At 40.7% G+C, this 12,368-nt stretch overlaps 1 protein-coding gene across 1 annotated transcript; it reads right to left on the reverse strand.

The window, feature by feature from the left end:
• Positions 1-9,382: 9,382 nt before the first annotated feature.
• LOC135702364 (uncharacterized) lies at positions 9,383-11,477 on the reverse strand. The gene is made up of 3 exons (XM_065223385.1): positions 10,410-11,477; positions 10,288-10,348; positions 9,383-9,678 (listed from the first exon to the last, which is right to left on the reverse strand). Exons 1-3 carry the CDS (start codon positions 11,475-11,477, stop codon positions 9,383-9,385), a joined length of 1,425 nt encoding a protein of 474 aa, XP_065079457.1.
• Between the last annotated feature and the right edge of the window lie 891 nt (positions 11,478-12,368).

Raw genomic sequence — 12,368 nt, forward strand, 5'->3', positions numbered from 1 at the left:
GCCCGAACAGATCCAAGTGCTCGGTAAGTTCATCATCCAATATGGTGTCTAAACCGCTAACCATCGCTACCTGGAACGCTTGCTCTGTAAGAGCTAAACAGATTGAGCTTGCCGACTTCCTCCGCAAGCATAGCATCGACGTGGGCCTTCTAACCGAGACCCACCTAAAGTCCGGTGACAGCTTCTGGTTGCCTGACCACAACATTATCCGGCTTGATCGCACCAGCTCCAGGGGGGGTGGTGTAGCGGTCATCGTCAAAAAGGGAATCAAGTTTTGCACTCTGCCCCACATCCGCACTTCTATCATCGAAGCCATTAGTGTGGAGGTGGAAACACCAACTGGAAACGTCCAGTTTATAGCAGTTTACTGCCCTCGTCAGTGTACCACAAGCAACGGCCTAGACATCCAATTCAAGAACGACCTGACCGCCATCACTCGTACTAGCTCCCGATTCATCGTTGGGGGCGACCTGAACGCCCGCCATGAAGCTTGGCGGAACTACCAGCGGAACCGGAACGGATATCTATTGTTCGACCACGCACAACATGGACTGTACACTGTGCAATTTCCGGACGAACCAACTTTCATCTCTCCGACGGGAAATCCCTCCACGCTGGACTTCTTCCTGTCGAACATCGGACTATCCAAGCCGGAGGCGCACAACGATCTCAGCTCCGACCACCAACCGGTGGTGACTGAAGTCGGTGTCAACGTGGTTCCTGCTAGAAGCTGCCTGCGTAAAGACTAGCACCATATCAACTGGGTGCAGTACGGTCGAATGGTGGACAGCAACATCGATGAAAATCCACTGCTCGACACCGTAGATGACATCGACCGGGCGTTGGAAGGACTCCAACAGGCCATATCCGAGGCTGACGAGACATGCGTTCGACGAGTTCCTGTGAGGGGTAAGTTTGTTGCTATTGATTCCCACACCCAATTATTGATTCGATTGAGAAATGTGCGTAGACGCCAGTTTCGGAGGACTGGAGACCTGGGCAAAAAACGTGAAATGGCCGATCTGAACAGGCAGATTGCTTCAAGAATGGACTCCAAAGTCCGCTCGACGATCAGGTTGAGCAATGCGTTCAAAACCTAGATGCCTCCCCTTGTGTCGTGCCTCCGGCGGATATGATTACAGTACAACAGATTTGCTCAGCGCTGAAATGCACCAAGAACATGAAGGCTCCCGGGTTTGACGGTATATTTAATTTGATCTTGAAGAGACTCAGCATGAAAGTGCAGTCTCTTCTAACCGCTATCTTCAACAGATGTTTGGAACTGCACTACTTTCCAAGCATCTGGAAAGTAGCAAAAATTATACCAATCCGCAAGCCCGGTAAGGATCCAACATTGCCTTTAAGGTACAGACCAATCAGCCTCCTTTCAGCGCTGAGCAAATTATTCGAGAAACTCATTCTCAATCGTTTGCTCAAGTTTGTCGAGGAAAATAAAATTCTCCTTCGGGAACAGTTTGTGTTCAAAAAGGGGCACTCCACCAATCACCAGCTAGTGCGGGTGATGAATAACATCCGAAGTAACAAAGCTGTATCCAAGTCCACAGCCATGGCATTGTTAGACGTTGAGAAAGCGTTTGATAATGTCTGGCACAATGGGCTTGTATACAAGCTTTGTAACTTCAACTTTCCTTTACATCTTATTAAAATCACCCGTAACTACCTCCAGCAAAGGTCGTTTAAGGTATCGTTGAATGGTTGTCTTTCCGACACGTTTTCCATCCCAGCAGGAGTCCCGCAAGGCAGTCTGCTGGGCCCCTTGCTTTACAGCATTTACACTTCCGACATTCCTCCCCTTGGAGACGGTTGCGTGATTTTCCTGTTCGCAGATGATACCGCAATAACCGTCAAAGGAAGGATGCCTCACGAAATAACGAACAAACTTCAACGATGCCTTAACGCCTTTGCTGATTATGCCACCACGTGGAAAATCAAAATCAATGCTTCCAACACACAAACAATCATGTTCCTCCATCGACAATCACCCAAACTAAAACCGGCTCCCTCTTGAACTGTAATCATGGATGGCACAAGGGTTGAGTGGTCCGCCGAAGTAACCTATCTCGGGATGTTGTTCGATGAAAAGCTCCTCTTCCGTTCGCATGTGGAGAAAACAGTAGTCAAGTGTTCTGTCTTGGCTAGATGTCTGTATCCGCTGATTTGCCGCAGATCCCGCCTCTCAAGGGTGAACAAACTGGCCGTCTACAAACAAATCATAGCACCTGCGATCCTCTACGCAGCTCCGGTGTGGGAATCATGTGCACAGACTCACAGGAACAAAATCCAGGTCGCTCAGAATAGAGTGCTGAGGATGGTACTTGATCGTCCTTTCGACACTAGAATAACAAATTTACACGAAGAGGCAGGCATTGCCAAAATAGATTCCAAAATTAACGAAATTAGCACTAAATGTACACAAAAATGTATTTTATCAGAACATGCTTTGATAAGCAATTTGTATATAGTAGATTAGGTGTATATAGTAGTTGTAGGTTAGTTGTAGTTGTAAATAGTAGTTATAAGTAGTCTCCTTTTTCAAATTTAAAACAAACCAATCCCACCAAGGTGGTCATACTTTAAAATAGGCCTGATAGGACTAGGAACTGTAAATAATAATTAAAATCTCAAATGTACTAAAGTTGAAAAGACGAATCTGTGTCACTTGAAAAATTCATACATGTAAATCACACAAACACAAGAAATAAAGATCATTTAAAGTCAAAAAAAAAGCTTTCTTCGTCATTTGCTTTCTGGCAACGGACGGATAAGCATCGGACACGACGTATGAGTAAGCCCTACAGTAAAAGTATGGACGTCTGTCAAAAGTTGTTCCAATCGAACCGTCAAAATACACCGCTTTGCTCGATTGGAACAACTTTTTTCAGTTTTGTTGTGACAGTCGTCCATACTTTAACTAGAGGGCTCTTCGTATGAGTGGAACAGCACGCATCGACGACGACGACGACGAAAACACCCACATCGACCAGAGGAAATGCTTCCCGACCGCATGACTAGGCCGCCGTCATCAGGTCGGTATCAACTTGCACTGGTTTGGCCACCATTTGAGAAACAACCGGCCCTTTTCAGGGCCACCAATTCAAAAACGGAAACAGTCAAGAACTAAATAATGAACAAGTTTGTTCCGTCTACTAGCGGTCCTACGTCAAACTTCCGTTCGTGGCACAGACCCTTCAACTTTTAATTCTGGAATATCATCATGTAAAAATATTCAATTCCAGAAGCGGCAGAAGTTGTCTTCAAGGAAGACAGTGATGTCAATATCGGTGTTGTTTGTGAAACACCAACCGTAGCGCAGTATGAGGAAGTGACTTTCACAGGTTTTCTGGCATCTGGAAATTCTTCGAGTGTCTCTTTCGCCAATATTGCTGCTTCAACTCCAATTAGGGAATTTGGAGACTCAGTGATATTTCCAGCTCTAGACCTTTCCCTGTCCTTTATAGAAGAAGCACCACTCAATTTATCATTCAGGAGAAATGAGACGTGTAGTGTACTCTACACCCCACTGGACTTAGGTCCTGTCAGTCGTGACGAACGTACTACATCTGTGGCACTGAATGACTGTGCTCCACTAAATTTGGCTCCTGTTAATAAAATCGTTCCTAGATTGCCTAGTACATGCTATCAATCGGTTAACAGAATCCAGCAAGCATATGCTCGTAGTCCTCTCGCTCTCTGGACATGAACACATCACATTGTACCGCTACGGCATCAAGTCTGGGAATATCTGGCAGTATCGGGTCCAACCAATGCATACAATGCACGATACTTCGGCTTTCAATCACCAGTTCTCACACAGTATTGACACAGACAAACAGACATAACACTCCCAATCACATTCATCGCAAATAATGTTTTAGTTGGGAATGTGCTTGCATTTGTCATGGTGGCTGAAGCATTGAGCAAGCCACCACATTTCGAACTTATCAGTGATGCCAGTTCTTTTTCACGTCTAGTTAGTAGATTTCAGCTCTTGAAAATGATAAGTGGTCAAGGCATCCCACTGGTCTCCAGTATGTGTCTCACATACCACATCTGACGAAAACAGAAAAAAAATTGTTGAATATTACATCAAAACTACTGCACATTAATCATTCATTACGTTGTACACAGCATTCGAGAACAAATCATGTTGATGACTGTAATATTCTATCAAATTTTATCAGTTATTGATGGTTAATACTTCACCATGAATATCATTGATTTTTTTTTTCCTTTGTTTTGTTTTTTCCGTCGATCTTGTTTTCCGTGCTGAGCACCAATGCTACCGACGTGCCAGGAAGGCAGCTCCCACACCTGGACCCTACCTATCGACCCATCAACTCATGAACCGGGGACCAACGGCTTTACTTCCCATCCGAAGGAAGGCGTGATCAGAGATGTTATGCCTCAGAACATCCCGGCGGCGCCGACTGGGATTGAACCCAGGCCTGCTGGGGTGAGAGGTAATCACGCTTACCACTACACCACCGGCGCCGTTAAATATCATTGATTGATACATATTATTTTTTTTCTTCTGTGTACAAGTGATGAGCGGTGGTAGAAAGGGCACTAATAAGTGATGCATTACCTCATTTAAAAACTTTGTTCCTGCAAAAGAAAAAGCACACTAAGAAAACAAAACAAATCCCTAACAAAAAAGTCTTAGCTTCTGAGATTTTTTCCTACAGATCCGTATTTCTGCAGAATTCAATCAATTCTATAGATCTTCTGAAAAATTCATAGAACCGACATCACTGATTTCCATCTGTTTTGTTTTTATTCAACGCAGCTGACGCGTTGATAGAACGAGGGAAAAGCAACAAGTGAAAAAATTACATGCACGAGGGATGCTCCAGTTGCAAAACATTGCTTGGGAATGTGGATGATAGATGGTGCTAGTGTGCATGTAAAATACGCTTGAAGATATTTTTTGAAGAATTTTCTTCTAAGAGTTATGTCTGTTTGTCTGTCGTATTGATAAATAAACAAATTCGAAACACGGATACTTACGATAACAGTCGTGCAGGTACTTCATTCATAGTATTCATTTGTGTCCAAATAAATCAGCGGAAACACATCAGAAGAAGGAAGCTCCGCTAATCACAGATGAGGACTGAATTCCTGGGGGCACATTGCGCATCTCGAAACGAAAGACATCTTGTACGAACGCTTGTATGAAGAAAAAAATTCGTTTCGAGATGCGCAATGCGACCCCTGGATTTGATGAAGATGGCGATGGACAAGTGGGTGACGTTGATCTTCTGAATGATTTTTCGATACAGGAATACTTTGAGCCGTATCGTAACCAATTGTTCAAAGTTGTGATAAAATAAGAGATTTAGGAGTTATTCTAAATGCTAAACTAACATTTGTGGATCATTATAACACAATTATTCATAGAGCAGGCAATAAGGTTAATTGTATAAAGCGTTTTGGTTTACACTTTAAAGATCCTTGCACAATTAAAACACTATATGTTGCCTATGTGAAGCCAATATTAGAATATTGAAGTGTTGTTTGGTCTCCTTATATGAAAAGGCATGAAGAACGAATAGAGTCAATCCAAAAGCAATTTTTATTTTATGCACAACGTAAATTGGGATGGACAGAATTTCCTCTCCCGTCTTATGAAGCTCGTTGATTGTTAATCAACATTCAGTCATTGAAAGAGCGTCGAGATTATGCTATGGTCTCTTCCGTGAAAAATATTGCATCGCAACGCATTGACTCAGCTTATTTATTATCAAGACTCAATTTTTATTTACCTTCTCGTCAATTGCGTAATCGACGTTTGTTCGCGGTAGATCGTCACCGCACTAACTACGCGAAATATGGACCGATAAATCGGATGATGTGTGTTTATAATCTACACTGTGAAATGATAGACCTTAATATGTCGCCCCTAAAACTGAAAAAATATTTCCAAACACTGCGAAATCCTAGATCATAAGTTATAATGTTATTATGTAGTCGACGTTTTTGATTGACGAATAAATAAATAATCGGTGATTGGGAACGAAGATGAAGATATCGTTGATGTAAAATCTTTTGACGATCCAAAGAAATGCGAGCAGTTTGATTACTCCGCAGGTATTTATTAATGTTTTATTCAAACTAAATTTTGGTTATGAATATGGGTCATTCCAGCTCATGTGGATATACCACCTGTGGTCGATGTCACCGATTTGAGTCAAAATTGGCCAAAACGCTTATTTTGGCATTCTGAACAAACGCCTTTTTTTTTATTTTGCTGATCCATCTGGGCTTCAACCCTGGATTGGCGAAATTATGTTAAAGTCTGGATCGGGGGGAAATCGAAAACCGGAAGCCGCTGAGACGACAAAGAGAGTTGCCAGTAGTTTCAAGCGAAACCCTAACCTCTCTCTCCGAGATGCCGCAAATAAGCTGGGTGTATCGTCTACAACCGTGCATCGAGCCAAAAAACGAGCCGGACTATCGACTTACAAGAAGGTAGTGACTCCAAATCGCGATGATAAACAAAATACGACGGCCAAAGCGCGATCCCGGAGGCTGTACACGACGATGCTGACGAAGTTTGACTGCGTGGTAATGGACGACGAAACCTACGTCAAAGCCGACTACAAGCAGCTTCCGGGACAGGAGTTTTATACGGCAAAAGGAAGGGGAAAGGTAGCAGATGTTTTCAAGCACATGAAACTGTCAAAGTTCGCAAAGAAATATCTGGTTTGGCAAGCCATCTGTACCTGTGGCTTGAAAAGCAGCATTTTCATAGCTTCCGGGACTGTCAACCAAGAAATTTACGTGAAAGAGTGTTTGAATAAACGTCTGCTGCCTTTCCTGAAGAAACGCGGTTGTTCCGTACTGTTTTGGCCGGATTTGGCATCTTGCCATTACGGTAAAAAGGCCATGGAGTGGTACGCCGCCAACAACGTGCAGGTGGTTCCCAAGGACAAGAACCCTCCCAACACGCCAGAGCTCCGCCCAATTGAGAAATACTGGGCTATTGTCAAGTGGAACCTAAAGAAGACCAAAAAAACTGCTAAGGGCAAGCAGCAGTTCAAGGCAAACTGGCTTTCTGCGGCGAAGAAGGTGGACAAGGTGGCTGTACAAAATCTGATGGCAGGGGTCAAGCGTAAGGCCCGGCAATTCGGATTTGGAAAAGCGGAAGCCTAACTGAATATTTTTCCTGAATTTTATACTAATTGAACTTGAAAAAGAAATTTAATTTGATTTTTTAAATAAACGATTTCACCGATTTACACGCGTTTTCCCTTGACCAAATTTTGACCGTATCACCCTTTATGCTTTAAATTTTATTCTGCATTTTATTTTAGGTTGTCAATTCGAAAAGAGAATACACTGAAAGATATTTTCTTCCAGGAGTCGGTGGGATGGTACGAGTGTGCAAGGGGAAGTTTTTGGCCACATGAAGAAATTGGATGGCTCGGGAGTCAGTGCCGACGATAAGCGAGGTGATAATAGTAATAGAAATCCGATCAGCATCGAAGCCAAGCCATACATCGAGTATCATATTCTATCATGTCCAGCCTATACGTCCCACTACAGCAGGCAAAAGTCATCAAAGCTGTATTTGTCAAGTGACCTGAACGTGGAAAAGATGTAGGGGAAATGACGGCTTCGGCATGACAGACTATTTTCGGCAACCCAAATTGAAACACTATTTTCACTGGATTTTCTTACGAAAACACTTCGCTGAATGCATGCAAACGATTCTTTATGCTTTCAGCTTCAATTTGACTATATTTTTACCACTGAGAAAAAGCAATCTAGCAGGGTTTTCTTGAAATGCAACACACGCAGTACAAATTGTAGCTGATTTCGAGTTGCCGGTAATAGAACAGCAGATTTACATGCAGTTCAAATGGAACGGTTGCCGAAGAAAAACTGGTTGCCGACAATACTCGCTCTCACTAGAGAAGATTGGAGCTTTGTAAAAGCGTTTCAAAACAGTTTTTGACAATTCTTTCGATTGAAATTGTTAGAGCAGCTGGCAGCAAAAGATTGTAAACAAACCAATACTACATATGTGTGCGTTCCATAGAGAAAAAGGCTACACTCTTAAAAATAGCTATTTTTACACGAAAAGTAATCCATCTTTGGCGGATATTATGGAACGTAAACAAACATGTCATGTAAAATAAAGTGTTCCCAAACAAAAACATACGCAACTCGACGGAAAACACGATTGATTGAATTTATTTTCTCGTTTCTTTCAACTTATTCTTATATCATTTGGGCTGCTTGCATGTGTCGGTCTCAGGGCACGGAAATTTATATGACTTTTTGGTAGTGTGTATAGAAAGAAGGTCGCTGCTTAGGTTGCCGAGAATACGTAAATTCCCCTACGAAATGTACAAATCGAAATGTGCAAAAGACAGCTTAAATCCACACACTAACAAAAAATCATGTAAATTTACGATTAATCAGATGCACACAAATGGAGCGGCTGAATGTATTTAATATTCAGTTACGCTATAAATTTACATGGCCTTTAAAACATATTATGTAAATTTAAAACGAACGTAAACTAATAGATGTAAGTTTAAATCCTATCGTAATTTCCATTTTGACGTAATTTTTGTCCATTTAATACCCATTGTGAGCCAAAGCAAATGTACACACAAAATCACGGCCTCCCTGTTCGGTAATTTTTTACTGGGTTTTTGAACAGCTGAAAAAGTCAGTAAACTTAAAAAAATTGTAAAAAATTGTATAAAAGTGATTTTTTCTTGAAATTTATACAGACTGTGTTCTTATTACATTTATTTGATGATAAAAATAAAATATGTTAAAATTGTTCGTTGCATTACGTGTGACCGTTATTTTCAGTTTACTGACTTTTTCAGCTGTTTGAAAACCCAGTAAAAAATTACTGACCCCACACAGCTAAAAAAAAGTAGTGTAAATTTCCGTTACTATGATGCACATAAATGGAGCGTCATAAATCATACAAATTTACATTATAAATCGTGTAAATTTATGAGACATGTCATGCAATATTCCATATATTGTATGCAACTTTCCACCTTTGTTTGCAACATTTCTTGCAAGCTGCTAGTTTACGTGAAAAGGAAGTTTACATGCATGAGTGTTTGCATGCATGGATGTTTACATCACCAGTAAAATTCAGATTTTTTTAGTGTGCAGTAAAATAATCTCTGTGTGTAATATTCCATTTCGGTTTCAATTTTGTCACAAAAAAAAAAATATGCTTCAAGTTATTTTCTTTTAGCCTTTTCTTTATTGAACTCATGTAGAGTATAGAGATAACTTTATTACATATGAAATTAAATATATTCATGTAATCAATTAGACGTAAGGTAAAATAGTATTTAATTGCACATCTTGTTTAAAATGATTGTCATTGATTGAGTTCCTTCACATTATGATTGGCGATTGCTGTGATGACTCTGGTGACAACTCGCTGCTGATGGTTCTTTCGCGTTGCTCTGGACTTCGACCCAGTTAGTGGTAGTATTTTCAAAAAATACTCTTGCACGAATTCCAGAAATTTGGATAAATATTTCATGTACATGAAGTTATGCACGTAATGAACACACATAAGATCGGTGATGGCAATAATTATGCGCTCGGTACCTTCAGTCAATCGTACTTGCTCGGCAAAGACGTAGTACATTAGTTTCTCATTACCTATATCTGCAAACAATTGTAAAGAAACAAAAATCGTTCAATTAAATTGACAAAAGGAACGTGTATATTAGGGTGGGTCAACTATGAAATCTAGCGTAACATTTGAAAACGACACAAAAGCTGTTGTAAACAAATGTTGTAAGGCCTTTTACATGCAAATCTAAGTACGCCCAGGCAAACCAACAACATCATTGGGTAGGGGAATTTCTCCCTTTACCGATAGTGGTATTGGTTTGCGTGGGCGTTATTCGGTGCGCGTGGAAAGGGTGTTACAACTTTTGTTTACAAAAGCTTTTGTGCCGTTATCAAATGTTACGCCTGAAACAGCATATAACTAGTGGGGTAAGGTGGAGTAGGATGGGTCACGGGGCAAGATGGATCATACATTTTATTTGTTTATTTTGTTTGTCAACATCAACAGGATCTTTATAACCCCAATGCTGGTTTGAGAAAGCATTAAACCTGTAGATATCGACAAAGAAAAAAAAATAAAAAATAAATTACAAACCGGCCCATCTTGTCCCACTTTACTCTAATCTTGATCCGAGTCTTGATCTGATGTGTATCGATTTTAACCAATGTTGGCTTCAAAACTAAATCTTTTCTATTCCTTACCTACGGCAACGATTGCTGGTCCTGGACCTTTGGTGCTGATTTGGAGCAGAGGAGTTCCTATCTGTCGAATAATCATTGTTTTAATATACTATTTTACAATATACACATTTTCACAAAATTACCCCTTTCTGTTCGATCAAATCCAAAAGGATTTCACCCAACAGTGAACACAGACATTTCAGGATCTCGTAGTCTGAGGTTGCATCTTCCAAGTGTAGATTTTTACATGTACTTCTTGAATAGTCAATCAACTTGTTCCGTTTTTTGCAGCAAAACGTTCCCAAAGAGTCTGCTACAACGCCGGTAGCTTTTTCAAAATGAAAGCTTAGCAATTGTCGCCGTCTGAGAACGGGAAGTCCATCAAGTGTCGTCTTTAGGGTTCCTTGATCAAATCGGAAGCGGACGTAGGATTGTGATTGTTCCAAAAATCCTTCGTCCCGAATTAGTTTAGACATCAGCTCCTTGGCACATTCCTTCGATGAATGCTCCCAATACTCTTTCAATGTTCCGGCTCTCACGTTCCGATTTCTTTTCACTTCAGAAGTAGATGGTACTGGTACATCTGGATCCTTGAACCGATTCAGGTACGTGCTTCTGTTAATCATTTTATGCTTCCATAAAACGAAACTCTGACCGTTCCCGTAGCCGTCATCATCGACAAAATTCAAACATGGGAACTTCGCTATGATTTGTTTGGCTACTACTTCTATAACGCACGCACTGATACGAGTATCGATTAACCTAAGCTGGTCGACAACTGCATTGCAAAGGTTGCTCATATCGGACTTTGAAAGTTGAATCGAACGCGGAACAGTCAGAGCCGGATTATTGTCACGAAAATTTTGAAGGTCAGACAAACGTTTAAGTAAACCATCACTAATTTTTGACCAGTTCACTTTGAACGATCGAAATTTCATTTCAGTAGAAGCATGCTTCTTCGTGCTCTTTTGTAATGCCAGATCCTCGGATATTTTCCTTTTTGAATCAATGTTTGGGGAAGTGTTCTCCTGTTGTTCTTCAGATCCGTTGTGATGTTGCTCGCAGAGTAGAAATTCTTCTGTTTTCTCTTCTTGCACTTCAGTAGGCTTGATTTCGATTTCGTCAATCGGGTCCTCAGCGTACGACATACTTTCCTCATCATGGGAAGTCAGAACATCTTCTGAATGGTAGTTTTGATCTTCATCAACCATGTTTGGAACTGTTCCTGCACTCAGTAAAGATGTTTCTAATGTATCTGTTAAAGTTGGAACTACAGTAATGATATTTTGCGAATGGGTTACTGCTCGATGAAGAAAAGAGTCAGCAGTGGACGTCTGCTGCAGAGGAACCGAATTGATTATGGTGACAGGAAATCCTGTAAGTAATACAATAAACTTGAAAAAATCGCAAAATATGCTATTAAGGTAAACACAGCAGCTTATTCGAAGTATAGATACTCATGTAATAGATTTTACAGATGTCGTGGTATGGATGGTATGGATATGCTCATTGAAATACAAAATATGTTACAAATCTATTACATGAGTCTCTATACTTCAAAGTGTAAACAAGATTTTGAAGTTCCTCGCAAACATACACAGAAAAACAAAACAACGCAAATGTTGAGTTGTTTAAACCCAGCCATGTATTGATGACCCACCAAAATTATTGTTGATAATATGAACGTAAAAATATTGATGGAAATGTTGACAATTTTTCTGTCGTGTGGGTTAACTTGACAGCAATTTCTTCAATAAACATCACCTTTTTCTTCATGTGTAAGAAGAAGCCCGAGGGTTGGCGGGTCGCTTTTTGGGCACCACTGATCTAAGGAAAATCGCCTTTCGGATCAGAATCTTCAAAATTTACTTTGGTACAGTACCTATATTGAAAAGAATTCATGTCCTAAGACCACGCAGTTTTTAAGATGGATTTTTTTTCCAGTCCAAGGTTTATCAATCATGTTTATTGTACACAACATCACGCACTCCCTCCGTTTTCCAAATTTGTCATTCCGAATTGTGCTACAAATTGTAATAAATCGCTTTCAATAAACCCTAAGGCCGACTTCACCATTTTTTCGCAAGCTTAATTTATGCGCA

This window comes from Ochlerotatus camptorhynchus, unplaced genomic scaffold, assembly GCF_037179485.1.
Source record: "Ochlerotatus camptorhynchus isolate MF236.1 unplaced genomic scaffold, CSIRO-AGI_Acam_v1.1 ptg000192l, whole genome shotgun sequence".
Classification (NCBI taxonomy): Eukaryota; Metazoa; Arthropoda; class Insecta; order Diptera; family Culicidae; genus Ochlerotatus; species Ochlerotatus camptorhynchus.